The following is a 26964-nucleotide window of genomic DNA, read 5'->3' on the forward strand; positions in this document are numbered from 1 at the left end:
GCAACCAAGCTCCTGTTGCCGCCCCCACGACAGCGCCCCCCAATGGCCGCCCGCCGGGCGCTCCAGCCGTGTGGCCCGAGAGGGCGCCCCCTAGCGTCGGACCTCGACGGCGAGGCGTGCACCACCTGCGCTCTCATCTGCCCCTTCTGCTTCTCGCACTGCACTTGGAGCAGCAGCTTAAGAGTCTCTGGCCCTAACCTAGCCAGTGCCTGGACCTCTGCATGCTGTCCCCTCTCCTGGAGGAACATGAAGACCAAGCCAAAATGTTTCCTATTCCCGGATCTCCAAGTGGCCCCACCTTCCCTCCAGCCTGGTAACAGCAATGCACTGAAATTAAGCAGATTAACAGGTTGTAAATAATGATTTTTTTTAAACAATCATTTTAAACAATGATCTCCACCTCCCTCGGTTCAGCAATGCCCCTGCTTCCAGATGCATCTACTGAGGAAGACAGCCCAGGTCAAGGGTCCCTCCACAGAGGAAGAGTGACGGCCATCGTCAGGCCACTGTGGGAGCAGGAAGGCACTTGCATGTCGGCGTTTGGGGAACGATTTGGTGCGCATCGATACAGATAGATAATATATTTAAAAAGCAGCCTAGGTCCTGGTGCTGATGGCTTACACCTATAATCCTAGCTACTCAGGAGGCAAAGATTGGGAGGATCATAGTTCAAAGCCAGCCCGGGCAAAGAAATTGGGAAACCCTATTTCAAAAAACCCATCACACACAAAAAAAAAAAAAAAAAAAAGGCTGGGGAAGTCCTACAAGAAACTTTGGTTGAAAGCGGCCAGAAAATTCCAGCCTGATTAAAAAAAAAAAGGGGGGGGAGTAAGTTGAATCAATCCAGGACATACTAGCATTTGTCAAGGCCTGTGAACTTGGGAGACACTGGTGCCAGCAATTCAGTGGTCCATTCTCTGAAAAGCCATGCTGACTGCTGCTTGACACCTGAGGCCAGTCAGGACAGAGGGCCCCTTGCTCCCACACACAGGGAGCAGGGTTCTGTCTGTCAGACTGGCTAGTTTGGGCCAGGCTTCCCTGCTGTCTGGAGTCTGTGGAAGTCCCTGAGGCAATCCAGGAGCCCAGGGTACAGTCACCTCACACTCATCCAAGTAGGCACTCTGCCCTGCACCCACATCACCCACCCCTGCCAGGGAGGGTGGAAGAACTGGGTCAGAATCTGCAGACCTTTAGGGGGAGATAAGGAGTTGGGAAAGCCAGGGTCCCAGAACATGGACACAAACACAGGTCTGATCTGGCCATTGTGAGTTTTCCAGATGGCATAAGGGAAAATGTTCACTCAGGGAGGGCCCTGGGGACCTGAGGTTTGCAGAGGTGCTGCCATGACTAAGCAGAGACTTCGATCCCTATTCAGCAGGACACTGCAGCCCAGATACAAGATCATACAACAGGCCCGAGACATATATGGGTCAGACTATCTGGGAAAGCCAGCTTCAGAGGACAACCAGGCCTGGCGGGGTGAAAGAGGTTCCAAAGGGCTTGGGTCAAAGTCAAGAAAAAGACTTCAGGGGCTTAAGATTCAAGAACATCTCCATTGAACAATGAAAACAAAACAATTGTGGATCTAGGACCTTCCCTCGATGTCACTCTGTCCTGATGTCCTGTGCAAACTCTGCACTCCAGTTCTCCTGAAGGCAGAGCCAGAGAGGAGGGAGAAGCAGCCTCCAGGAATGACCGTCCTGGACTCATGGCTCACAGGAGCCACAGGGAGCCCAAGGAGACCAGCAGAATGTAGCCAGTGAGAATGACTGGGCTCAGGAAGGAAGGGCCAGCCCTACTGGTGAACCTCAAGTCGGTGACCTGCTTCTTGATCCAATGGGTGAAGGAAGAGGTGCTGGTGTAGATGCTGGGGAACCGGCGCTGGCCACAGCCAAAGCTCCAGCTCACCACCCCCATCTGGATCCAGGTGTTGTTCACTTTGCAGGCGAGGGAACTGCCAGAGGTGTCCTGCAGGGAAGGGAGGGGCAGGTCTCAGATGGCGGCAGCAGCATGAGTGGACTAAGCCTGGGCTGTCCCGGGGATGAGACCTAGCTATGAACCTGCTCTGTGATGCTTAGTTCTACACTGTGGCCCAAGTTCAAGGCCATGCTTAACTGTGCCAATTCTTATGTAATCTCTGAAGATCAAGCATTTGAATGAAGAATGGGACAATCTGATTTTACAGTGACATTGAAGGACAATAGTCCATGAATTATATGATAGGGTTTTTTATTTGTTTGTTTGTTGAGACACTATGTAGCCCAGTCTGACCTAGAACTCGAGATCCTCCTGCTTCGGCCTTCTGAGTGCTAGGATTACAAGCATGAACCACCATACCTGGCTTATAGGACAGTTTTGAGAAAACTGGAAGTGTCAGGCTGGGGGCAGATTTGACCAACTAGATATCTCTGTCTAGATATATTTCAAAGCTTATAATGATAAAATCACAGGACAGGCAAACAAACAGAAAAATAGACTAATGTGGCACTGGAGAGCCCACGGCCTGGTGCCTGCACACACAGGGACTTGGCACATGTTAGAGACAGCATGAAGTCTGTGGAAATGGAGAACTCTGTAGTAGATGGTGCAGACTGACTCATCAGACAGAGAAAAATGTAACTGGATCTCACTATACCACACTCTAGAGAAAAACTGCAAATGTAAAAACTAAAAAAAAGTCAAAATTAGTTAAAAACATATAGGGACACATCTTTATGACTTAAAATGAAGTATATTTTTAAAAAGATTCAAGGCCGGCATGATGGTACATGCCTGTAATCCCAGCTACCCAGGAGGCAGAGGTAGGAAGATTGTGGTTCAAGTTTGGTTCTTGGGAAAACCATGAGACCTTCTGAAAAATAAACTGATGCAAAGAGTATGGCTCAAGTGGTAGGTCATTTACCTAGTAAATACGAGGCCCTGAGTTCAAACTCAAGTAGTACAAAAAAAAAAAAAAGATTCAAAACCCACAAACCTGAAGAAGGAAAATGTGTTCAATTTCATCACATCAAAAGTGAAATACACCAAACATCATCAAAGATAAGTGATGAATTAAGATAAGGCTCTGTCTAAAACCAACAAAAGCCAGGGCACAGTGGCTCATGCCTGTAATCCTAGCTACTCTGGAAGCAGAGATTGGGAGGATCTTAGTTTGCAGCTCATGTGAAAAGTCCCTGAGACCTCATCTCAACCAATAAAAGCTGCTTGTGGTGGTGCAATCCTGTCATTCAAGTTGTACAGGAAGTGTAACTAAGAGGATTGAAGGCCAGGCTGGCCCAGGCATACATGAGAAACCATATCTCAAAAATAACTAAAGCAAGTCGGGCACCAGTGGCTCACACCTATAATCCTACTTCTTAGGAGGCAGAGATCAGGAGGATTGAGGTTCAAAGCCAGCCCAGGCAAATAGTTCATGAGACTCTGTCTCAAAAAACCCATCTCACACACACACACACACATACACAAAGGTCTGACAAAGTGGCACAAGGTGTAGGCCCCGAGTTCAAACCCCAGTACTGCAAATAAATAAAAAAATAAATAACCAAAGCAGAAAGGGTCGGAGGGGTAGCTCACATGGTAAAGCATCTGCCTAGCAAGTGTGAGACCCAGAGTTCAAACCCCAGTACAGTCCTCCTCTAAAAAAAAAAAAAAAAAAACTCAACCAGAGGCCAAATTTAGCAAATCTAAGGAACCTGTGGAAATGACAAGCGGAGAAAGAGTTGGGGAGGTTTGACCACTAGACGAGGCAGAGGATGGCGATGGGATGGGGTATAAAGTGAAATCAAATTGATTCTTAAGTTGAGACTTTTAATGGGATAGGGCATTTAGTAATTGAAAGTGAGTCAACCCTGGTGGCTCACACATGCAATCTCAGCATTTGGGAAGCTGAGGCAGGAGGATAGAGTTCAAGGCTAGCCTAGGCTACATAGTGAGATCACATCTCAAAAAAACAAAACAAACAACAACAAAAAAACCCAAATACAGTACTTGAAAGTGACTGAAAATTATGAACTTTGCTCAAAACGATGGTTAAGGGGCTGGCTGAGAGCCTGCCTAGCAGGTGTGAGGCCCTGAGTTCAAATCCCAGTGCCACCCTCATCCCCAAAAAAAAAGTAAAAGCAAAATGATGTTTAGGAAAGGAAGGAGGATTTGATGATAGGGCAGTGGGGCAATGACTTCAAAACACAAACCTGTTTAGTGTGAATATCCTAACAAATTGAGCTTTCTCAGTAAAAATGACAGGAGTAGCCAGATGTGGTGGTGCTTGCCTGCAATCCCAACACTCAGGCAGCCAAGACAGGAGAATTACAAGTTTGAGGCCACCCTGGGCTCTATAGTGAGTTTGAGGCCAGCCTGGGATACACAGTGAGACCTTGCTTCAAAAATCAAAAGCAATAAGAAAAACATGGGAGGGATATCAGTTATGTTTCACTACCACAGAAGTTTTAAAGACATGAACATCTTTTTTTTTTTATTCATATGTGCATACAATGCTTGGGTCATTTCTCCCCCCTGCCCCCCGCCCCCTCCCTTAACCACCCCACCCCCTCCCTCTCCCCCCCACCCCCTCAATACCGGGCAGAAACTACTTTGCCCTTATCTCTAATTTTGTTGAAGAGAGAGTATAAGCAATAATAGGAAGGAACAAGGGTTTTTGCTAGTTGAGATAAGGATAGCTATACAGGGAGTTGACTCGTGTTGCTTTCCTGTACAAGACATGAACACCTTTAAGGACATGTGTTGAATAGATTTGACTAGATAAATTACCTTTTGAAAGAAAGATAAAGGAGAAAATCAAATCCTTAATAATCAAGCTGACAGTTGTCTCAAGGGGAGTCCTGGCCCTAGAGGCCCAGGGAAAGACAGAACCCAGAAAAGAGGGAAGAGAAGAGAGAAGAGACATCTGCTGTGTGTGGACCCTCTTTACCATAGCAAAATAAAACCAGAACTGAATAACAAAATGTGAGCTACTCCATCAATGCAAAACAAAAGTTGACTTTCAAAAATGTCAAAGTAAAAGAACTAAAATCTATAATTAGAACGTAGTGACATGAGTACACAGTATATTGCAAAGTCTATGGAATGTGGACCCAAACTGCATGCAGTTTGGCTCTGGTTTATAACATTTTTCATATCAGACAAGAGAAAATGGAAACAAATTATTTGTTATTAATTATCAACAATTTTTTATCACTGCAAATTCAGCTCAAGACACTTGAAAAAGAATAAAGATAGAGCGGGAATAACTGATGTTTTAGAAAGCAGAAAAATCAGACTTGGGAAATGAAACCAATAACTCATTCTTTTTTTTTTTTTTCCTGCCAGTTCTGGGGTTTGAACTCAGGGCCTCACGGTGCTTGCTAGGCAGGTGCTTTACCACTTGAGCCACTCCACCAGCTTAATAACTTATATTTTAAAAACCAGAGAAGTAACTTGTATGTGTCAACACACACACACACACACACACACAAATGTATAAAATGCAAAATATCCGATTTGAGTAAGAATATAGACTAGAACCACACTCAGGGAAAATCGAAATTTCTCAGAATCTCAAGACAGTTTACAACTTCCTCTTTTGTGGATTTAAATCCTGGATGAAATGAATACTTTCCAGGAAAATGCAAATTGAAAGCCATTTCAACAGTCATAGGAAGCCTGACAAGTTCCATAACTACACACAAAAGCACCTAAAATGGTGACCAAGAACAGTGCCTCAAAGGAAAATATGGCTGTGTCTCGCAGGCAGCTTCATATGATGTTCAAGAAGGAAAATTGTTTAGCCAAGTTATGGAAAGAGCCAAGATGCCCCACCACTGACGAATGGATCAAGAAAATGTGGTATCTATACACAATGGAATTTTATGCAGCCATGAAGAAGATTGAAATGTTATCATTCACTGGTAAATGGACGGAATTGGAGAACATCATTCTGAGTGAGGTTAGCCTGGCCCAAAAGACCAAAAATCGTATGTTCTCCCTCATATGCGGACATTAGATCATGGGCAAACACAACAAGGGGATTGGACTATGAGCACATGATAAAAGCGAGAGCACACAAGGGAGGGGTGAGGATAGGTAAGACACCTAAAAAACTAGCTAGCATTTGTTGCCCTTAATGCAGAGAAACTAAAGCAGATACCTTAAAGCAACTGAGGCCAATAGGAAAAGGGGACCAGGAACTAGAGAAAAGGTTAGATCAAAAAGAATTAACCTAGAAGGTAACACCCACGCACAGGAAATCAATGTGAGTCAATGCCCTGTATAGCTATCCTTATCTCAACCAGCAAAACCCCTTGTCCCTTCCTGTTATTGCTTATACTCTCTCTACAACAAAATTAGAAATAAGGGCAAAATAGTTTCTGCTGGGTATTGGGGGGGGGGAAGAGGGAGGGGGTGGAGTGGGTGGTAAGGGAGGGGGTGGGGGCAGGGGGGAGAAATGAACCAAGCCTTGTATGCACATATGAATAATAAAAGAAAAAGGAAAAAAATTTTAAAAAAGGAGAACTGTTTATGCTATTTCGGATGTTCCAGACCGTGGGCAAATATTTTGCAAGTGGGGCGTGCACAGTCCTGATGTTGTAAGCTGGCAAAGGGAATGACTTGCTCTACCCCCTGTACAGTGGAGCCCAGCCTCACACAGAAAAAGGGCCATGTGGTCTGTGCTGTATAGGACTGTGCTCCCTGAGGCCAGGATGCCTCTTGGGCCTGACATAGCCCCAGGGCCTGGCACACAGTGTCTGTTGGATATAAATGAATTCAACTGGGCTAGCTGTTTTTCTAGTCTTGAGAAACCTACATGAACTATCCTGTGCGATGCTGGCTAAGGTAAAGCTAGAACCCCAGACTGTTGCTTCACTGACACTTCTGTGTGTTCTTTTCATATGGCTTTAATGCGGCAGTAAGGTATTCATACATTTGTTTCTTTGCACAGGTATTTTGTCATATATTCGATCTCTACATTTTATGACACCTATTAGCATGTGGCTTTTTTTTTTTTCTTTGCAGTGCTGGGGATTGAACCCAGGGCCTTGCACATACTGGGCAAGCACTCTATCATTTGAGCTATGCCCCCAGTCCTGTTTGCTTTTATTTTGTTTTTGAGACATGGTCTCTTCTGCTACCTTGGCCTGGACTGCCTTCAAACTCACAATCCTTCTGCCTCTACCTCCTGAGTAGCTGAGATTATAGATGTGTACCAACATGCTTGGCTCTACCATATAAGCCTTTATTCCAAGAGGTATTAATTTTTTTACTTGTAAAAATAGTATTTGCACATAAAGAACTCTATTATAACCTAGAGGACTTCCATTTTTTTGTATTCAAGATGAGGATTTTAAAGCAGAAATTAATTAGAACATGCTCTAAAAAGGAAATGAATCCAAATTCAACAGATGAAAAAAAAACAAAAGTATACCATGAACAAAGAGGAATGATCCTGGAGTGCAAGGTGAATGGACATGACCTGACTTGAAGCATACTGTCACCTTAGTAGCTACAGAAAACATGTTGATAGGAGAGAACATTCATTCCAGAAACAAAGTGCCAAAGTACAACAGAAAGGAACAGCTCTCTCCTCCTGTTAAACACCAGGTTAGCACCAACAGGTACTTCATGGTGACATATGAGAAGCACTTCCATGAAGGTCAGCAACAAACAGAAGCAAAGCTGTGGTTCCAGGATGTTTGGGGGAAAGGACCCCCCCAATGCAAACCATAAAAACCAAGGAAGTGGCTGAAGTCCCCACCAAAGGCAGCTCAGTTGACTGAAGTCCTGGGAAGCCAGAGGGAACCCAGCAAAAACTCAGATATAGTAAGAGTCCCATAAGCTGAGCTCTGGGTAGTTTCCAACAAGACGGGGAGTCTGGAGGATGGGAATGAGGACTGTGAAGGTGCACAAAGTTCTGACCTTGCTAAGAAGCCTGGAGATGTTGGTTAATTCTTGGTGTTAACTCAATTTTAAATAAGTGTGTGGAAAATATACAGTGATATACTAGTCAGCTTTTTGTTACTATAATAAATCCCTGACACAGGTTACTTATGAAGAAAAAAAGGTTTATTTAGCTCACTGTTTTGGAGGTTCACAAGCATGGTGCCTGTATCAGCTCAGTTCTGGTGAGGGCTCCATGGCAAATGGCAGATGGCAATGGTGACAGTGCATGCCAGCAGAAGGGGTCACATCTCCCATCAGCTGGGAAGCAGAGACAGAACTGGGGCCAGCTTGTTCCTCTCTTCACAATAGTCTTTTTTTGTTGTTGTCTTTTGTGGGTTTTTTTTTTTTTCTTTATCTTTGCTGTATGGGGTTTGAACTCAGGGCCTTCACTTTGAGCCACTCCACCAGCCCTATTTTTGTGATGGGAATTTTCAAGATAGGGTCTCATGAACTATTTGCCCTGGCTGGCTTCTAACTGTGATCCTCCTGATCTCTGCCTCCTGAGTAGCTAGGATTACAGGTGTGAGCCACTGGTGCCCAGCTTAACAACTGTCTTGTGAGAACTCAAGTGACCTAAAGACCTCCCACCAGGCTCTACCTCCCAAACTGTTCCCTACCTCCTAATAGCACCACCCTAGGGAACAAAAGGAATTGTCAAGCACAGATAGAAAACTAAAATTATCATGGGAAATAATATAAATATGAAAACATAAAAATTTTATATGACTAAAAAAAACCCACACCAAAAAAAGACAAATAGAGTAAAATATTACAAAGCATTTGCCTAGTCTTTTTTTTTGGCAGTACTGGGAGTTGAACTCAGGGCCTCACACTTGCTAGTCAGGCACTCTATCACCTGAGCCATTCTGCCAACCCTACCCACAGATTTTTTGATAATTTTTTATTTTCAAGTAATTTGATACTTACAGAAAAGCCACAGTTTAATATTTTACCCAGATTCACTAATTATCAAAGTTTGCTGTGTTTGCTTTATATTCTCTCTCCTTACACACACATACACAAAATATAATAAATGGTTGCCAGGTGTGGCAGTGTACATCTATAATCCCAGCTACTCAGGAGACATAGATAGGAGGATCGTGGTCCAAGACCTGCCCCAAGCAAAAAACATGAGATCCTATCTGAAAGACAACCAAAGCAAAAAAGGGCTGAAGACATGGTTCAAGTGCAAGAGTACTTGCCTAGCAAGTGCAAGGCCCGGAGTTCAAACCTTAACCCCCCCACCACCACCGTGTGTGTGTGTGTGTGTGTGTGTGTGTGTGTGTGTATACAAATGGCTATGAACCATTTGAAATGATGTTAAAGAAAACATAAAGCTCCTTCACTATTAACTACTACAAAAATGTAACATCCAGAGTTTTTATAACTCAGTAGAAACAAAAGTACATTGAGGATCACAGGAAGGGAAACGTGTAAAGGGTACACTAAAAACGTGAGCATTTTATTTGGACTCCTTTTGTCCCTTTCCATTTTATTTAGAAGATGACTCCTTTCCCCCATCCTGGGTTAAAAAAAAACTGGAGCAGAATCAGAGCTTGCCGCTCACGGTGATGAATGCAATCATGGTCGCTATGATTGCATTGTCCCATAAACATCTCAGTGCAGAAATCAAAACATCCACTTCTGAGAAACATCACACTGCTAAGCTTGGTGTACAGTAAAACTTCCCGATGCTGGGGCTCTGCCAACAGGAAGCCTGGGAAGGAAAAAGAAAGGAGCTCTGAGCCCTCCCCTGCCTTGCCATCAGCTCCCTTCTTCCCCGCAGCAGGGGCATCTGAACCCCGCAAGCCCACTGTGCGCTCTGGCCTCGAGGGGATTTACAGCTGACTCTCTGCCTAGTTTCTGGGGCTCACATTCCACGCTTTAAAGAACCCTGTGCCACAACCCCCAGCAGAATTGAAGGATGGGACAGGTACACCACCCCCCCAATCCCTCAAAGACGGAGGGATGAGATCAGAGCAGTTCGTTCCATGAAATCCTCCTCCCAACATCACCTCTCACACCTCCCCGTGTCCACACCTATAGTAGTACTTATAGTCACACAGCTCTCTTTGAATGCTGTACCAATTGTGTTTTTGACACCTTTGTTGAAACTCACTATTTAATATCTGGGTACAGGAGCTCCACTTCATGAAATTAAATCCACATGTAAATTTCAGTCTACCAAAAGGACAAAAGTTAAAAGAGGCAGTGTAGCTCAGTGATAGAGTTTGTGCTTAGCATGCATGAGGCCCTGGGTTCAATCCTCAGAAGGGCAAAAACAAAGTCAAAATAATGCTAATGCTAGTGATAAAGTGAGACCATGGTGCTCATCCACTGCTGATGTTAATACAAATGATTAATGAGGAGGCTAATCTGTCAACAACTACTAAATTTTAAAATGAACAAAGACTTTTACTCTGGTATGGTAAAAAAAATATTGAAATGAGCTCAAATGTCTATCAATAGGAGAATCTTAAGTAGACTGTGTGTGGCCATATGAGAAAATTAATATGCAGTAGTCAAGGAGAATGGAATATATTTAATATATAGACATGGAAAAGAATCTAAGATATATTTTAAGTGAAAATTTAAAAGTTGAGAAATAAAATTATATAACAGACTTGTTAAAACCAAAATCAAGGGATGGGTATGGTGGCTCACACCTGCAATCCCAAGTACTCAGGAGGCAGAAATTGAGAGGATCTCAGTTGCAGAGAGAGCCCGTGAGACTCCACAAGCCAGGCATGGGGGCATGTACCTGTGATTTCAGCTACTAGGGAAGAATGAGTAGAAGGATTGTGGTCAGAGGCCAGCCTCAGGCAAAATGAGAGATCCTACCCAAAAGATAACTAAAGCAAGAAAGGGCTGGGGACATGGACGGCTCAAGTAGTAGCGCAACTGCCTAACAAGTGTTCAAACCCCAGTACTGCCAAAATAAAATAAAAACCAGAAAAAATCCCAAACGTATTTGAGGTTCTTATGTACAGAGACAAATGATGTTAGGGATTCATATATACTTTTTTTTTCTTATGGCACTGGGGATTGAACCTTAAGCATGCTAGACAAGTGCTCTACCACTGAACTACACCCACAGCAGGGATATAAACTAAGCAATTTATTTTTTTTTTTTCTTTTTCATTTTTCTTTTATTATTCATATGTGCATACAAGGCTTGGTTCATTTCTCCCCCCTGCCCCCACCCCCTCCCTTACCACCCACTCCGCCCCCTCCCGCTCCCCCCCTCAATACCCAGCAGAAACTATTTTGCCCTTATCTCTAATTTTGTTGTAGAGAGAGTATAAGCAATAATAGGAAGGAACAAGGGGTTTTGCTGGTTGAGATAAGGATAGCTATACAGGGCATTGACTCACATTGATTTCCTGTGTGTGGGTGTTACCTTCTAGGTTAATTCTTTTTGATCTAACCTTTTCTCTAGTTCCTGGTCCCCTTTTCCTATTGGCCTCAGTTGCTTTAAGGTATCTGCTTTATAAACTAAGCAATTTAAAGTGGAATTTTCTAGATAGTTTGACTATGGGAAAGTCTCATCTAATTTTTGCATGTATGCATTACTTTTTTTTTAACAAAATGTGTACATTTCCTTCCAAATCACAAAATATATTTTAACATAAAATAATGATGATGGTATCACAGCAGTATGAAATTCAAGAGTTGAATTCAAAGTTCAAATCAAAGGTGATCTTATGAGTTTAAGTGTTTTAAACACAAAACTAGAAAGAATATACATTTCTGTTCAAGATGACATAAAAAACAAAGCCAAATTGAGACCAAGGAAATCAGACAAATTAATAGAACTTGAAAATGATGAAATATACATTTAAAAAAATTGGGCTGCAAAAGACCAAAAATCGTATGTTCTCCCTCATATGTGGACATTAGATCAAGGGCAAACACAACAAGGGGATTGGACTTTGAGCACATGATAAAAGCGAGAGCACACAAGGGAGGGGTGAGGATAGGTAAGGCACCTAAAAAATTAGCTAGCATTTGTTGCCCTTAACACAGAGAAACTAAAGTAGATATCTTAAAAGCAACTGAGGCCAATAGGAAAAGGGGACCAGGAACTAGAGAAAAGGTTAGATCAAAAAGAATTAACCTAGAAGGTAACACACACGTACAGGAAATTAATGAGTCAACTCCCTGTATAGCTATCCTTATCTCAACCAGGAACACTTGTTCCTTCCTATTATGGCTTATACTCTCTCTTCAACAAAATTAGAGATAAGGGCAAAATAGTTTCTGCTGGGTATTGAAGGGGTGGGGGGGAGAGGGAGGGGGCAGAATGGGGGGTAAGGGGGGGGGTGATGGCAGGGGGGAGAAATGACCCAAGCCTTGTATGCACATATGAATAATAAAACAATAAAAAAAAATTGGGCTGGCTCAAGTGGTACAGCGCCTGCCTAGCAAGCGTGAGGCCTTCAATTCAAACTCAGTACCACCAAACAAATACACACACACACACACACACACACACAACCACAACCAGGCAACTTAAGAAGATTCCATATATCCCATATAACTGTTCCACTATGGAACTGTTTTTATGACTACTGGGACACTGCTTGAAATCAGCAAGAGCAAAAAATCCTCATAGGTTAAAATGAAACCCAAGTGAAAATGATATAAAACATTTAAGATTGGATAACAATAAAATGCTACATATGAAAGTTTGCAGCTTAAAGCTAAAGCAATAGAAGGAAGATAACAATAAATTATTCACCCACCAGGCTTGGTGGCACACCCTGTAATCCCAGCCACATGGTAGACATAGGGGAAGGATTTGGTCTGAGGTCAGTTCTGGGCAAAAAGAAGAGACTCTATCTGGAAAAATAACATAAAGCAAAAAAAGGCAGAGGTGTGGCCCAGTGGTAGAGCATGGCCTAGCAAACTCTGGGCCCTGAGTTTAAACTCCAGTACCACAAAAAAAGAAGAAAATGATCTAAGATGTCCAACTCCAGAAATTAACCCGCTGTGTATAGAAGATTGATCTCGGAGAGGTGGTACCTTCGGTGGAGGAGATGGGAAAACTGGCAGCCCACATGAGAAAAATGAGAAAAGATTCCTCTCTCATCATTCACAAAATGAATGTCATGTGCATTCAAAATGTAGAAAACCAAAATGTCCAAAGTTTTCATAACAAAATATGGAATGTCTTTATGTACCTCGAGCAAAGGAAGGAATTTTGTGTGTGTGTGTGTGTGTGTGTGTGTGTGTGTGTGTGTGTGGTACTGGGTTTTGAACTCAGGGCCTACACTTTGAGCCTCTCCACCAGCCCTATTTTTGTGAAGGGTTTTTTCAAGATAGGATCTTGCAAACTATTTTCCTGGGCTGGCTTCGAACCTGGATCCTCCTAATCTCTGCCTCCAGAGTAGCTAGGCATGAGCCACCGGCACCCAGCAAGGAAGGAATTCTAAAATAAGACACACAAAAAAGCATAAGCTAGAAACACAATATACTCTATAAATAAAATCCAAATTGCTGTTCAACAAAGGAAAAGATAAATGGAAATCTGGGAGCTAATGAACATAGAATTCGTATCCAGAATATTTAAAAATGATAAAAAGACAAAGAGAAAAATGTACAGCCTCTGTGAGTAAGAAAATCATAGAAGAAGAATTTTGAAGAGTGAATAAATAGAAAAGATGCACAGAGCCACTAGTAATTGGGGTCTCGTACTTTACAACCACAATGGGTTACTATGTCCCACCCATCATAACGGAAAACGTTTTATAATCCGCCATTACCAAAAGCTAGCAAGGATAGGAAGTAGTGGAACTCCCAAACACTGCTGTAAAAATATAGGTTAACACAGTAACTTTAGACAACGACCATGAAGATAATGCAACCTAATACAACCCGCGACCCATCACATCCAACTCAGGATACACCCTGTTGAGAAATTCTGGACATGCAAATGGGCAGTTGTGTGTGAGGATATTCAGAGTGCTAGAGTTTCTGATATGAAAGAACTGGAAATTCCCTCAATATTTTTTTCTTTTGTGGTACTGGACTTTGAATTCAGGGCTTTGTGCTTGCAAGGCAGGTGCTTTGCCAATTGAGCCACTCCACCCACCTTACCCCCAGCCCTTTTTGCTTTAGTTATTTTTCAGATAGGACCTCAAGTTTTTGACTGGGCTGGCTTAGACTGTGATCCTCTTACCTATGGCCCTCCCAAATAGCTGGTGTGCACCATTACACCTGGCTTGTGTTACTGAGGTGGTTGTCTCGCTAACTTTTTTGTCTAGGCTGGCCTTGAACTGTGTTCCCTCAAAATCAGCCTCCTCAGTGGCTGAAATTACAGATGTGAGCCACTGTGCCCAGCCCTCAATTGTTTTAAACCATAGAATGGATAAATTGTGGCAGAGTCACAAAAGAAAATATTATGGAGCTATTAACGAATGACATGGAGCCTCATGTATCAAGAGGGATCTATCTCCAAAACAATTGGAGCGGATGTTCAGAAGAATTAAAATGACCTATGAAATATTACCAGTATCTCCATTTCACCCCTGCCTTACAGACTGGGAAACTGAAACTCAGGGGAAGGAGATTTATTAGCGGGTCCCCCAGGGCCATGTGTAAAGGAAAGTGGGACCTCTGGAAGCCTCCTCCCTCCCCCACCCACATTCTCCACACCTTACAAGTGTCAGAGCCCAATTCTGGGTTGACGCACAGCATGTCATTGCCGATGAACTGCTTCTGGTTCATTGACAGGAGGAACTGGTACCGGTGATTACAGATGTCATTGTTTATTATCCTGACAGACAAATCCTGGACATTGTAGGGGCTCTCTGAGGTCTCTGAGGAAAGAGAGATCTTGTGGTCTCTTTGACTTCTTAGCATATTTCCAGCCCAGAGTTGTCTGTGTTTGCTTATGTGAGAGGCAGGGCATTGCCTGGGATGGTGGCTTTATAAAGGCCTCAGCCCACAATTTGACTTTCAAAAGGGTCCCAGCTCATGAAGAAAATTAAACAAAGGTCTCCTGAGGACCTTGGAGCAACAGGAAGGCACTGAATGAGGACAGGGAGAGAGTACCCTGATAATAAAGATTCTGTAATAGCAAGCATTGCTCTATAGCCACCATCAAGGTGGCATGACCCTAGAGTCCAGATATGACACCACCTGGAAGGCAGGACTACAAGAAGGTTCCCAGATACTAGGATGCCAGTGAGCACCAACAGGGCCAGACCTTTGGGAATTATGGGTGCCTCAAGGTAACCAGTGTGCACAGTAACCAGAAAGGTCCCCCTCAATGTTTTAGGACCTCCCCAGACGTCATGGTCCCTGTGCCACCTTGTACACACAAAACCCCAATAACAGCCAAGGCTGTATTTCCTACCATGCCAAGGCTAAGGGCTTGGCAGTGGATTTAACGTTGGGAATTGAGGTCTACTCAGGCCACTGTCTCTTTTCCCCTACAATACTGTGCATGTCTTTGTATAAGGGGTCAGGTCAGGACAGGATGCAGCCTGTGCAGGTGCTCAGAAATGTTTACAGACAATGAATAAAAAGATGAATGAGTGACCTCATGATGGGGTTGTGTACTGCAGAGACAGATCTCGGCTCCCTGCACTCACCTTTTCTCCCTTTGTGTCCCCACCCGATGACCCAGCATATGCTGCCTATGATTGGCTTGAAATTGTTGGTAGGGAGGCAGATGGGTTGGATGAGGGGGGACCAGAAGATAGGGTCTCTGAGCTTCAGGAGGGCGATGTCATTGGACATCCTATTGTTGAAATGGTCATGAATCACGAGGTTTGTGAGCAGGAGCTGAGTGCTGTTGTCTGGGATGCGCTGGGCTCCTAACACCACGGAGTAATGGGTGGGGTCCTTGGATCTGCAGGCCCAGGGAGAAGGCAGATCACAGGAGCAGTGAGGAGCAATAGGGCCACCCATGGTTGGGGAGACAGGGGCTGAGCACTGGATCACCCAGCCAAGCCCCCTAGTCCCAGATACCCAAATTCACCAGCCCCCCACCCCCACTCCCCAGGCCAGAAAGCAAACACCCTGGACATAGGTGACCCAAGGGACTGACCTTTGTAAGCAATGTGCAGCAGTGAGGATCCACTGGCGGTGGATGAGGGAGCCACTGCAGGTGTACATTCCCAGAAAGAAGATACTCACCTGCCATGGCCACTTGCCTACCTCCTCCACTTTACCCTTCACCACCTTGCAGGTTATGTTGGTCTGACCGCAGGCCTGTAACCATGACCCTGAGGAAACAGGCGGAGAAGGGGCTACAAAAAGCAGAGCTCACACTGCTGGCCATGGGAAACTGTCAAAGCAGAGGGAGCTGCCTCCCAGCCTGAACACAAGCAGCCACTGCCATCTGCAGTAGGAAGGGACTGACCCCATGACCTCAAAACTGTCAACCACAGACCCAGAGGCAGCAGGCACTCCACATTTTAAAACTCCTGAACAAGGGGGACCAGATGAACCTTTTGGGGATTGTTTCAAGCCATCACTCCAGGACTCATCCCTGCTTATAGTTTATACAAACAAATGATGGGGGGATGTGAAGAGGAAGAGAAAACCATCAGAAGGGTGAGTTGTCAACCAAGGGGTAAGTGACAGGGCACAAGTGGGCCAAAAAGCAGGGGTCAGTGATGTCACACTGTATAACTCTAGCCCAGGGACCACGCCCTGGAGGTGTGTGGTCCTTGTGACCATATAAGAAAGTGGATAAAGATGTTTGCCTAATCCCTTTTTACCTCCCACTGGTCCCCAGAGCAGGAGTGGGAGGACAGGAGGCTGCACTGAACTGGATGACAGACTGAGATTTTAAACAAGACCAGCCTGGACTGGTATTTGATAATTCTTCATGAAAACTTCAACAATAATAACTGTCTATCATAAAGGAGAAAAGGAGAAAGATTCTATAAGCAAGGGTTGTCGAAGAAAAATGAGCAGGTTTCTTATTTATAGTCTGCTGCCGAGTCTGGGTTGATGCCATGGGTCTCTCTTCACAGAAGTGACGCTGGACACACTTACAAGCGGTCATCGTTACAGGAAGCCTGTGTCCCTCAGCAGCCCACACAATGCCATGCAAAGGGTCAGGACTCAGCGGCAGTAGCCACAGCTGAGCCTGGCCTCAGGGACACCCTTGGTGTAGTGGTGAGGAGAAGAAATACACCTTTCTCTGGCGAACTGTACACATTAGCAGATGCATCTGCAGGGCCCTGCCTCATTGACATCACTATTGTTTGAGTGTGATTTGTGCCCCCCCTGCTGAAGGTTCAAGTGTAAAGGCTTGGTCCCCAGGTAACACTGGGAAATTTTATGAATTGTTAAGAGGTGAGGCCTAATGGGAGGTCCTGAAGTCACTGGGGGCATGCCCTCAAAGGAGACCATGGGACCCTCCATCCTCCCCCGCTCCCTCTCGGCGTCCTGGTTTGAGATGTGAGTACCACTCCTCCAACACACAGTTGTTGCCCTCAGCAGAGGGTTCTGTCCCTACCCCTCCCTACCCCACATGACAGATCCTGGACTTTGACACCTGAAAACTGTGAGCTAAACACACCCCTCTACTTCGTAAGTAGACTGTCTCAGATACTTCATTGTAATAACACAACATTGACTAATACATAGACCTGCTAATATTTGAACTCATTCATAACATGTGTCCTGAGGCTCTTGCTACTCTCAAATGTAAATGGCCACTGATCCCTGACTTCCATGACTGGATGCTTTTACCTCAACCAGTGACTTTCCACAGGAATCCATAGGCACTTTGTGAATTCCCTAATCTCCATGGAGTGCTGTCTCACCTGCTCGCTGCTTAACCCTGGTCCACTACCCTTCCCACTGACTGTCCTATTTTCTGTCTCCCCCAGGGGGAGCCATAATTGTGGCCCTCCTGGTACACCAAGGAGAGTTTGTGACTACCTTCTCTGATTACAGTCTGCCCCAGTGAAGACTGTCCCACGTCCAGGGAAAGGGAAGGGCTTCTAGAAGCTTGCTCTTTCTTTTCTCATAAAGCTGAGGCCCAACAGAGCAAGGGTTCTGCAAAAAAGAGCTTTACCACTTACACAGTGACAGCTCTAGGGGGCGGTGGTGACCTTTGCCTCAGTGCCTCAGTGCCTCAGTGACCTCAGCCTCAGCAGGCTCATCAGCTCTCAAAGAACAGCACTTCTCAGAACTCATGTCCAGGACGACACCAATCCCATCCCCTTCCCCCAAATCTTACACAGGACTAACAGGATTCCACCTGGAGATGCCAGCAGGAGGTACCAGCACCAAGTATGGATGATGATCTGGAGGGAACCATGATGGATTATTTGGGGGTGCAAGGTATCACAGATCAACCTTGTCTTGGGCACAATGTCACCATTGCATATGCAGCACTCAGCAGCTCAAACAAATTCTAGTACAGACCTTGGTCTCTACCCTTTGTTGGAGTCCCAGAGTCAGCACAAACCACTTACAAGCAGGAATGTCATGGGCTTTCCTACAGTCACACATGGCCATCAGAAGACGTGTATTGGCCTTGTGATCTCCAACCCTGTAAGGTCATAGCCTACACCCACCTCACTCCCATCATCAAAGACACAGCAACCGGCTACGTGGGGCTGCACACATCCATACCACCCCAAAACATCACAAATGCCTGAGAGTGGCACAGTGTAGTTCAGAGTAAAAGACCACTCATCCACTCACACTCACTCACTCAATGAGGCAATAGTCTAAAGAGAGGGAGCCACACAGTGATGGAAAAGACAGTCCCTGATTTGAGGAGCATGTCCTGCTCACAGTCACCACCCTTTAGTTCCCTGCCAAGCACAAAATGGACAGCTAGAAGGTGACCCAAGGCAAGGCTACCACCAAAAAACCACCTGCATAATCAAGGTGGCAGCGTGGAGACCCTCTGCTACCCAAACTTTTCACCTCCGACGAGGGTTCTGCCACTCCCAAGCCTCTAAAGCTCTCATGGCCTGGGTTTCCTGCTGGGATGTGGCACGCCCATGCCCACCCCCGCCACAGGTTATCGAGGCGTAAGCTGCCTCACCGGGGCCTGGTGTGGTGTCAGTGTCATTGTGCATCCTCCCAATCAAGCACGTCTGTTTCCCCCTATTTTGTCCTCTGTGTCCATGATTGCCTTGAAAACTGGAACTGCCCTAAATCATATGGTTCATACGGGTTGAAGGGGTCCTTATAAGGTCACACCCATCCCCATCCCAGGAGACCCTTCAGGCATGAGGACAACTAACACAGGCACTCTGGCAGACAGACTCCTCCTGCCCCTGCCTGTTCTGAAGTCCTACCTTCCACATAGGGATCAACTCTGGCAGAAGGAAGTGGGGAGTTAAGAAGGTCCTGAACATCTCCTGGTCTGCATGCCATGGCAAGTAGGTCTCCAGCCCTCTGCTCCTTATGGTGGAATGTGGGGGCAGGGTAGGCGAGGCATCCCCATTGTGCAAGGATTCTAGAACTCACAGTGGTTTATTCAGGACAGCAGAATGCCTGTGTCTGCCCCAGGGTTGGGAACTTACCCACTATAGCAGCTTCGAGGCCCTGCCAGGGCCATGAGTTGATGCTGCTGTCAGGGAGGTCCCTGGGACAAGAGCCTATGATTATGCCTCATTCACGACAGTGCACCCACGCTCAGCTCTCAGCAGTGTACTTGATGCCCAGCCTTGGCCTCAATGGTGCCCTCACCCTCTCAGGCCTAGCTCTGAACCTATAATGGTGTCCCATGTCTGGCTTGTGATAGCACCAGGTATCATCTGACTTGTGACAAGCACCTGGCATATGGTCTATGTAGCACCCTCAGTGCTCAGCTTCCTTTAATGAAGCCCTTCTGATAAGCCCCTGGAGGTGTGGAAACTAAGGCACGACTTCTTCCTGTAGTGTGGGATTGAGGTGAAATGGAGATTTCCTTTTTCCTTCAGCGTCTGTATTTTCAAAAGAATTCTCCTTGGTAGAGGGAGGCTAGGTGTGTTTGATCAAAGACAGTGGCTTTCTGAGAGGAAGAAGCTTGCAGGGTGGAGTCTCCATGAGTCAGCAGAACAAATGTTATCTTGGGACAACTCTCCAGCAGTGCACTAAGGTCCCTTCTTCCCTAAGGACCCCATTTCTTTACACTATCCACAGGACAGCTCACTTTTCTTCTACACCCTGCTGCCAGGGCTGGTGAGGACATGAGGTGATCATGTCCACAGGGAGCTGAGGGACATGAACTGGCACCACACCTGGGAAAAACTGCTTGGCCCAGCAGAAATTATGCTAACCCCACAACCCACAGCTTCACTCCCTACAGCACAGGGGCTACAGGGAAGATACGCAAGGCTCTTCACAGAGGGCCACTAGGGAACGTCTCAGCTGGAAATGCCCCCATGCAGCTGGGGAGGGACAGACACACCAATCACTCCTGGCACCAGGAACAAGTGATATGCAGCTGCATGTTTCTATGTGGCGAATCCTAAAAACACACTGAGTGAACTAAGTCAAGTACAGAAGGGAACCTGCTGTATGATGTTCCTGAGCCAGGAACAAGTGCCTGAGCCAGGCACCAGTGGCTCACACCTGTAATCCTAGCTACTTGGGAGGCTGAGATCAGGAGGATCATGGTTGCAGGCCGACCCAGGCAGATAGTTCAAGAGATCCCATCTCCAAAATAACCATAGCAAAATGGACTGGAGGTGTGGCTCAAGCAGTAGAGAGCCTGATTTGCAAGTGTGAAGCCCTGATTTCAAACCCCAGTCCTACCAAAAGACAAGTACAACAAACTATGTCCAGGGATGTATGGTAGAAAATCAAGGAAATGGTAACTCTACAATCAGATGCCCTCAACATGGAAAGTCAGAGAAACAAGAAAGGAGAAAGAAAATGAGAAATTCCAGATAAGAGAACCCCTGTCCACTCTTCTGCCTCTGTGGAAAATAATACTTTGGCGGTCAGTTAATAAAACAAACATAATGTTTATCACAATCAAGGTAAATGTGTAAAATTTTACTTTTAAAAGATAAGGACTTATTTTTTGGGCAAGAAAAAAATTCATTCACATGTTACTTATTAGAGATGTGCCTAAAACAGCCACATGAAAAAGTTAAAAGTAAAAAGATGGGCAAAAATATATTAAATAGATGTAAGTAAACATGGAAATGTTAATCACTACAAAAAGATTCTGGACAGAAGCTTTAAACAGAGTTATTCTATGTTGAGAAAACATAAATTACAGTGAATAGGTATTGACATAAAGTTCTGTCCACCAATAAAATACCATCAGACAAAAGTCATCAGCAACACATGAGAAGCTGAAAACCTTCACTTGTGCTGGGAGATCCTCCTTCAATTCTGTCTTTGAGGAATAGAACAGCTATAAAAAACAACTGCCCTGTAGTAACAAAACCATGACTTCCCTAAATGCTGAACGAATAATGGGCCACATCTTTTACCAAGATTCAGAGAAACAAAGATTTAATAATAAGACAGTAAATGAGGGTTGGGGAGGTAACTCAACTGGAAGAGCACCTATCTGGCAAGTACAACGCCCTGCATTCAAACCCAGTACCACCAAAACAGAGGGAAGGAGGAGAAGGAAAGAGAGAGAGAAAGTCATTTGAAAGTTTAAAAAACAAATTCCATTGGGATTGGGGGTGTAACTCAGTGTAGAGCATGTGCTTACATTTGTGAGACCGAGTTCAATTCCTGGCTCCAAATAAGAAATAAAACTACAAAGTAAGCCTTATCAAATTATTTTGAGAAAATAAATGACATGCTACACATTACTTAGAAAAGTCTAATAATTAAGGCAATACATTTTTAAAGACCCTTACTAAGTATGTCTAAGGCAAATTCATAACCATAAAAGCATTTATTATTGAATAACAACGGATGAAAACGAATGAATTACTCAAATCAAGTACAAAAGTCCAAAATAAACCCAAGCAAAAGCTTCAGGAAATAAGTACAAAATGTAAAATGATACCTTAATCAATTAGAAAAACATTCAGAATGAAGAACGAACTCTATTTAATCTGGATCTTTTTTAAAAAAAAGTACTATTAAGTGAGACAAAGGTGTACTTTACTTCATTTTATTTTATTGACAGTACTAGGGTTTTAACTCAGGGCCTCACACTTAGGCAGGCATCCCAGTCCTTTCTTACTTTAGCTATTTTTCAGGTAGAGTCCCAAACTTTGCCTGGGCTAGCCTCAGCCTGAGATCCTCCTACCTCTGGCCTCCTCAGTAGCTAGGCTGACAGGCATGCTTCACCATTCCCAGATTGTTGGTTGAGATGGGGGGGGGGGGTAGTCTCACTAACTTTTTTGCCAGGCTGGCCTTGAACCTTGATCCTCCTGAGCTTCTCCTGAGTAGCTGGGATTACAGGTATGAGCCACTGAGCCTAAAAGCTGTATTTTTCAATTGATCATGTGTGTAACCCACACTATATAGCAGACGCTAGCCTTGCACTCCTAACAACACAGCTTTGAAACACATCAAACAAGAATGTAAGGACTATAGGAAGAAATAGACAAATTCTTATTCTTGTATAAACCTCAGAAATCAACAGATTATATAGACATAGAACATGTGGGGTGCTAAGACCATTTGAGTAACACAATTACCAAGCCTGGGCCAACCAATTTTAGCTCACACTTTGTTCCCAAACATACACTTTTGTTTTAAATGCACGTGAAACACTCACTAAGACTGACCAAATACTAGGCTTTACTGTGTTTTCTAACTTGCTACAATGAACGTATAATGATTTTGTAATCAGTTTAAAGAAGAGAGAAAAGAAGAAAAGCTGAGCTTGCAGTGCTGTCTGTGGGTTGTTCCTACCATCAGCCTATAGGATATGTTTAACTGCTCCTGACAATGCTGCAAACTGAGGTTGCAGGCCCAGGCCCTTTTCCTATGCTCTAGCACTAGATACAGAAAAACCCCTCAGCCCTTGGCAGAATTAACTCCCATCCATGCCAACACCCTTGGCAGAATTAACCCTCCCATCCATGCCAACACCCAGGGGCACCCGAAAACTGAGCAGAGAAAACAGCCAGCTCACATTTGCACAAATTTAATCCCTGCTATCCTCATCTCAGATTCCAGAACCTTTCTAGGCCACTCTCTCCTCTTGGTCACCAATGGCCTAGTCATCTGCCACATCCCTTCCTGCTAGGATACCAAACCAGGACCCAGTCTCCTGGGGCTACCCAGACTCTTGTTTGTTGGTCAAACCCCCATTTGGCACCATTCACAAGAGGCAAAGCAGGGAGAGGAAGGGTAGAAAAGTCACAGGCCCATCAAGGACTACAGCAGCCAGAACAGGAAGAGAAGCCAGGAGGAGAGGCAGAGGCCTGAGGGTGCTCCATTGCTCAGCTGCTTCTTGATCCAGCTGGTGTATCTGGTGACACGGCTGTACACACCTGGATTCTGTGGTTTGGCACAGGCCTTCTCCCAGGACAACACCCCAGCCAGGATCCATCTGCCGTCCACTTCACAAGCTAGTGGCCCCCCAGCATCCTCCTGGAGAGAGAGAGGAGTGATGGAGGTTCTGCTGGGCCTAGGGGACCCATAATGACTGCCCTCTGAGTTCTACTTGGACAAGTCACTTCCTCAAGGGTCTCACCAGTGGGGGCTCCCTGTGGCTCCTCAGGTAGGCTCCTCACCCCAGAAGAGCACCCAAAGTCAAAGTGACAGAGAAAGGAAGGTAAGAGAAGAGGTGATGATGGTAACAAAGAAGTAAGCCAAGTACCCTGCCCCTGGGCCCCCACCCAGAAACTCACATGACACAAGTTTTCTTCATAATTAGTGGCACAGATCATGTCCCTCAGGACAAGGGGGATGATGTGGGGGAATCTGGACCTCTTGTGGTATATACGGTCACACCTCTTGTTGTCCATGATAAACACCTCAGTCTCCTGCAGCGCTGGGGTCAGTGTGGAGTTGGCTGTGGAAGAGCCCAGGGGGTGGGCAATGACCCCCAGATCCACTCAGCCCTGACTGTCCAGGGTCTTGTCACCTCTAGCCTTGAGGTCACCCAAGCCCCATTTTGACACACCTATGAACCCCCCTTCACTGGGTCCCTCCCTATGCATTGTGTACCCTGTCTGGCAAGCCCCTCACCCTCTGAGTGTTGGTTCAGGGTCCCCTTCTTTTCCTTTTGAACCAGGCCACCGCCAAGTTCCAATGCAGCCACTTACAAGCTGGAACCCCAACCAATGGTGCTTCTCTTCAGACTGAACATGGTTTGCCCTGGATGTCTCCTACTCCTCTTGATTAATACCTACTCCTCTTTTGGGCATCTCAGGCAGCCCCTGTGCCCAGAGCCCAGCCCCAGATCTCTGGGCTTGATCTCGAAATCCCCTGACAAGGTCTTTGCCTCCTTCCTTGTCAACATGTGCCCTACCTCTCTACACTCAAGCTGCCACTTCCTTCCTGGTAGAGCATGCATTTCCAATGCCAAGGACTCAGTGTTTTGCAGATGCTCCAATGTGGCAAGTGAGGGAATGAGGCAGGAAGTGAATTGAGGAACCCCTGACTATGAGTTTCTGTAAGAGGCGCAGCCCAGGCACTGCTAGTGTGAATGAGGTACCTGTGTAAACTGTGACAATGACAATGGTCAGCATGTGAGGAGTGGTCCTAACTCATTCTAGCCACAGGAGCCAGAGGCAATGACCACAGCCTCCTGAAAGGCACCATGAGGGGTCATCAGGAAAAGCCCTGGGAGGAAACACGTGCACTCTCTGGGCTTCCATCCCTACCCCCACCCGCATCCGGCTCACCTGAGAAGCGCTGCTTAGCCTGGCCCCAGCCAGTCACCCAGCACTGTGTCCCAACCTTCAAGTGGAAGCTGGGCTCTGGGAGGCAGATGGGCTGCACATACTTGCTGAACGTGACAGGAGTGTGGAGATGGAGAAGGGCGACATTGCCTGTGATGAAGGTCTGGCCCCAGTACTTGGGGTGCATAATGATGTCCTTCACAGAGATCCACAGGGCGCTGGTGGAGTTCACAGGCTGCAGCTGGGCAGTGCCGAGCATCACTGAGTACTCTTTGGTGCTACAAGAGACACAGAAGCCCAACTCCTAGACACCCAGCTTTGCACACAACTACCTGCCCACTTCCTCCAAGGACCAGAGAGTCCTGCCTGACTTGCTCTATCCACCCCCATCTGGCCTAATCTAGCCTGGGGGCCCTCAGGGTCAGAGCTCTGCCTGCCTCTGAATCCACAGTTCACAATACTTCAAGGTGGCCTGGTCCACCCGTTGTGCAGCAGGTGCATGCGTATTGGTACCCCTGGATGTTCTCAGGGGTTGGTGGGCTGCTCTGAGTTTTCCTGCTGTTCATCTTGGAATACAGTCTTTGTTGCTTGGGGCTCCTGCTCTGACTCAGTTCCTGGACTCCTGTGAGATCCTCATGACTTCCCTGTTCTAGACACCCCTTTCACTCCTCCCCAACCCCTCCTCTGACACTGTTTCATGGAGGGATGGGACTCTTGGCTGGGCCCATTATAGCTCTGGGTCTCCAGGCCCTGACCACATGGGCCACACTCACCCTTGGATGCAGTGGGCAGCAGTCACCACCCAGCTGGGTTCGATGAGCGCCCCTCCACACACATGCTGGTATTCTGTCTGGAGGCTCACCTCCCAGGGCCAATGGCGGTGGGTCTCTTCCAAATCCTCTGACCACCAGGGCTCACCACAAACTTTAGGAACAAGCATGCCAGAGAGGACAGGGACCACATAGAAGAGGCTGAAAATGACTGAGTTGTCCTACAGGGTCAATTTGCACAAAGCTATAATGTCAGGGACTCGTCCCCATTTCAAATTGGGGGAGACTGAGGTGAAAGAAAGGCAGTAGTCTGCCAAAAGGCACTGAGTAGGACAGAAAGTGACAATGACAGGGATAAAAGCAACAAGACAGACACACAGAGACATCACAGCAGGAGAGATGAGATTCACGGGGAGAAATCAGTACAGAACCTCAAAACAGGGCAGGCGCAGAGCAGAAGGCCCAAGATGAGAAATGCAGCTCTTGAATCTGGGTCACACTCTTACAAAGCTATAATGCTTGCTGCATCCTAAAAAAGGTCCCCACTTTGCTCAGAGTCAAGGAAAGCTCCCACCTTCTCTGTTGGCAGTCTTCACATTAAGCAGCCTAGAACCCACAGAGGGCCCCACTCACAGCTCACACACTCTTATTACTCTGCATGTCCTTAAACCAGTCAAGTTGGATGACTGTATGAACGTTTGAGTGAACACAAATGCAAGACTCCAAATATAATATTAACCAACATCATATTTTGAAAAACAATGTGCCAAGATCACGAAGGGATTGTTCCAGAATGCTAGGGTGGTCCCACACTGGAAGAGTTCCAGTACATTCTCCACACAGTCTAACAACCTAGAAGGACAAAGATCATTGCTTTTCTCAATAGACACAGAAAAAGGCATTCAAAAAATTCCACACATGCTAATGACTTTTAAAAAATGCAAACTAGACAGAGGAAGAGCATCCTTAACTTTATAAAAGTTATACACCACCAAACTACAGCAAATATTATCTAGCATTCAAGAACAGACAGAAAAAATCTTCACTGTTACAAGCCAGAATGGCACTTTGTAGGAGGAGGGAAAAGGAAGGGATTGAGAGAGCCTAAGGAGCTTTTGGGTGCTGTACTGACCCACCTTTTAATCTGGGTGGTGAGGACACAGGTGTGTTCACAGTGTAATAATTCCTAGGGCTAGTAGACTGGTAGAGTGTGTGAATTTTTTTGTTTGTTTGTTTTTTCTAATTTTTTGTAGGCATATAATACTTAAGTGAAACAATGTACTTTTAACATCACTAACACTTCTCTATTCCAGCACATCCAACTAGAAAATATATTCAAGACACATTTTCATTTGCAAAATATTTAAAATTCATAGAAATCAACCAGCCTAACAGTACACAAGTCTTGTGTGGTGATAAATTTAAAACTCTTATAAAAGACACAGAAAATAATGGAAAGACAGTCCTTGCTGTTTAATCACTAAATATTTTAGATGCAATTTTTCCAGGTTTAATCT

The 26964-nt window shown here is 45.4% G+C and overlaps 1 protein-coding gene across 9 annotated transcripts in view; it reads right to left on the bottom strand.

Annotated features, from left to right (window-relative positions):
- Window positions 1-1713: 1713 nt before the first annotated feature.
- Window positions 1714-26964, bottom strand: part of Prss46 (Putative serine protease 46) — a 75918-nt gene continuing 50667 nt past the window's right edge. For 5 of the 9 annotated variants that reach the window (XM_074060303.1, XM_074060309.1, XM_074060307.1 and 2 more), the window contains 8 exons: window positions 25451-25601; window positions 24681-24955; window positions 23682-23845; window positions 23322-23421; window positions 15989-16166; window positions 15531-15790; window positions 14590-14753; window positions 1714-1968 (listed from right to left, as the gene is read on the bottom strand). In XM_074060303.1, the coding sequence (XP_073916404.1) occupies window positions 1714-1968; window positions 14590-14753; window positions 15531-15790; window positions 15989-16166; window positions 23322-23421; window positions 23682-23845; window positions 24681-24955; window positions 25451-25601 (1547 nt within the window). Of the gene's footprint in view, window positions 1969-9448; window positions 9650-14589; window positions 14754-15530; window positions 15791-15988; window positions 16167-19214; window positions 20277-23321; window positions 23422-23681; window positions 23846-24490; window positions 24660-24680; window positions 24956-25450; window positions 25602-26964 lie in introns of those variants that run through there. The other 4 variants (XM_074060311.1, XM_074060305.1, XM_074060310.1 and 1 more) reach the window with 4 other exon arrangements.

Source organism: Castor canadensis, chromosome 17 (assembly GCF_047511655.1).
Source record: "Castor canadensis chromosome 17, mCasCan1.hap1v2, whole genome shotgun sequence".
NCBI classification, from domain to species: domain Eukaryota; kingdom Metazoa; phylum Chordata; class Mammalia; order Rodentia; family Castoridae; genus Castor; species Castor canadensis.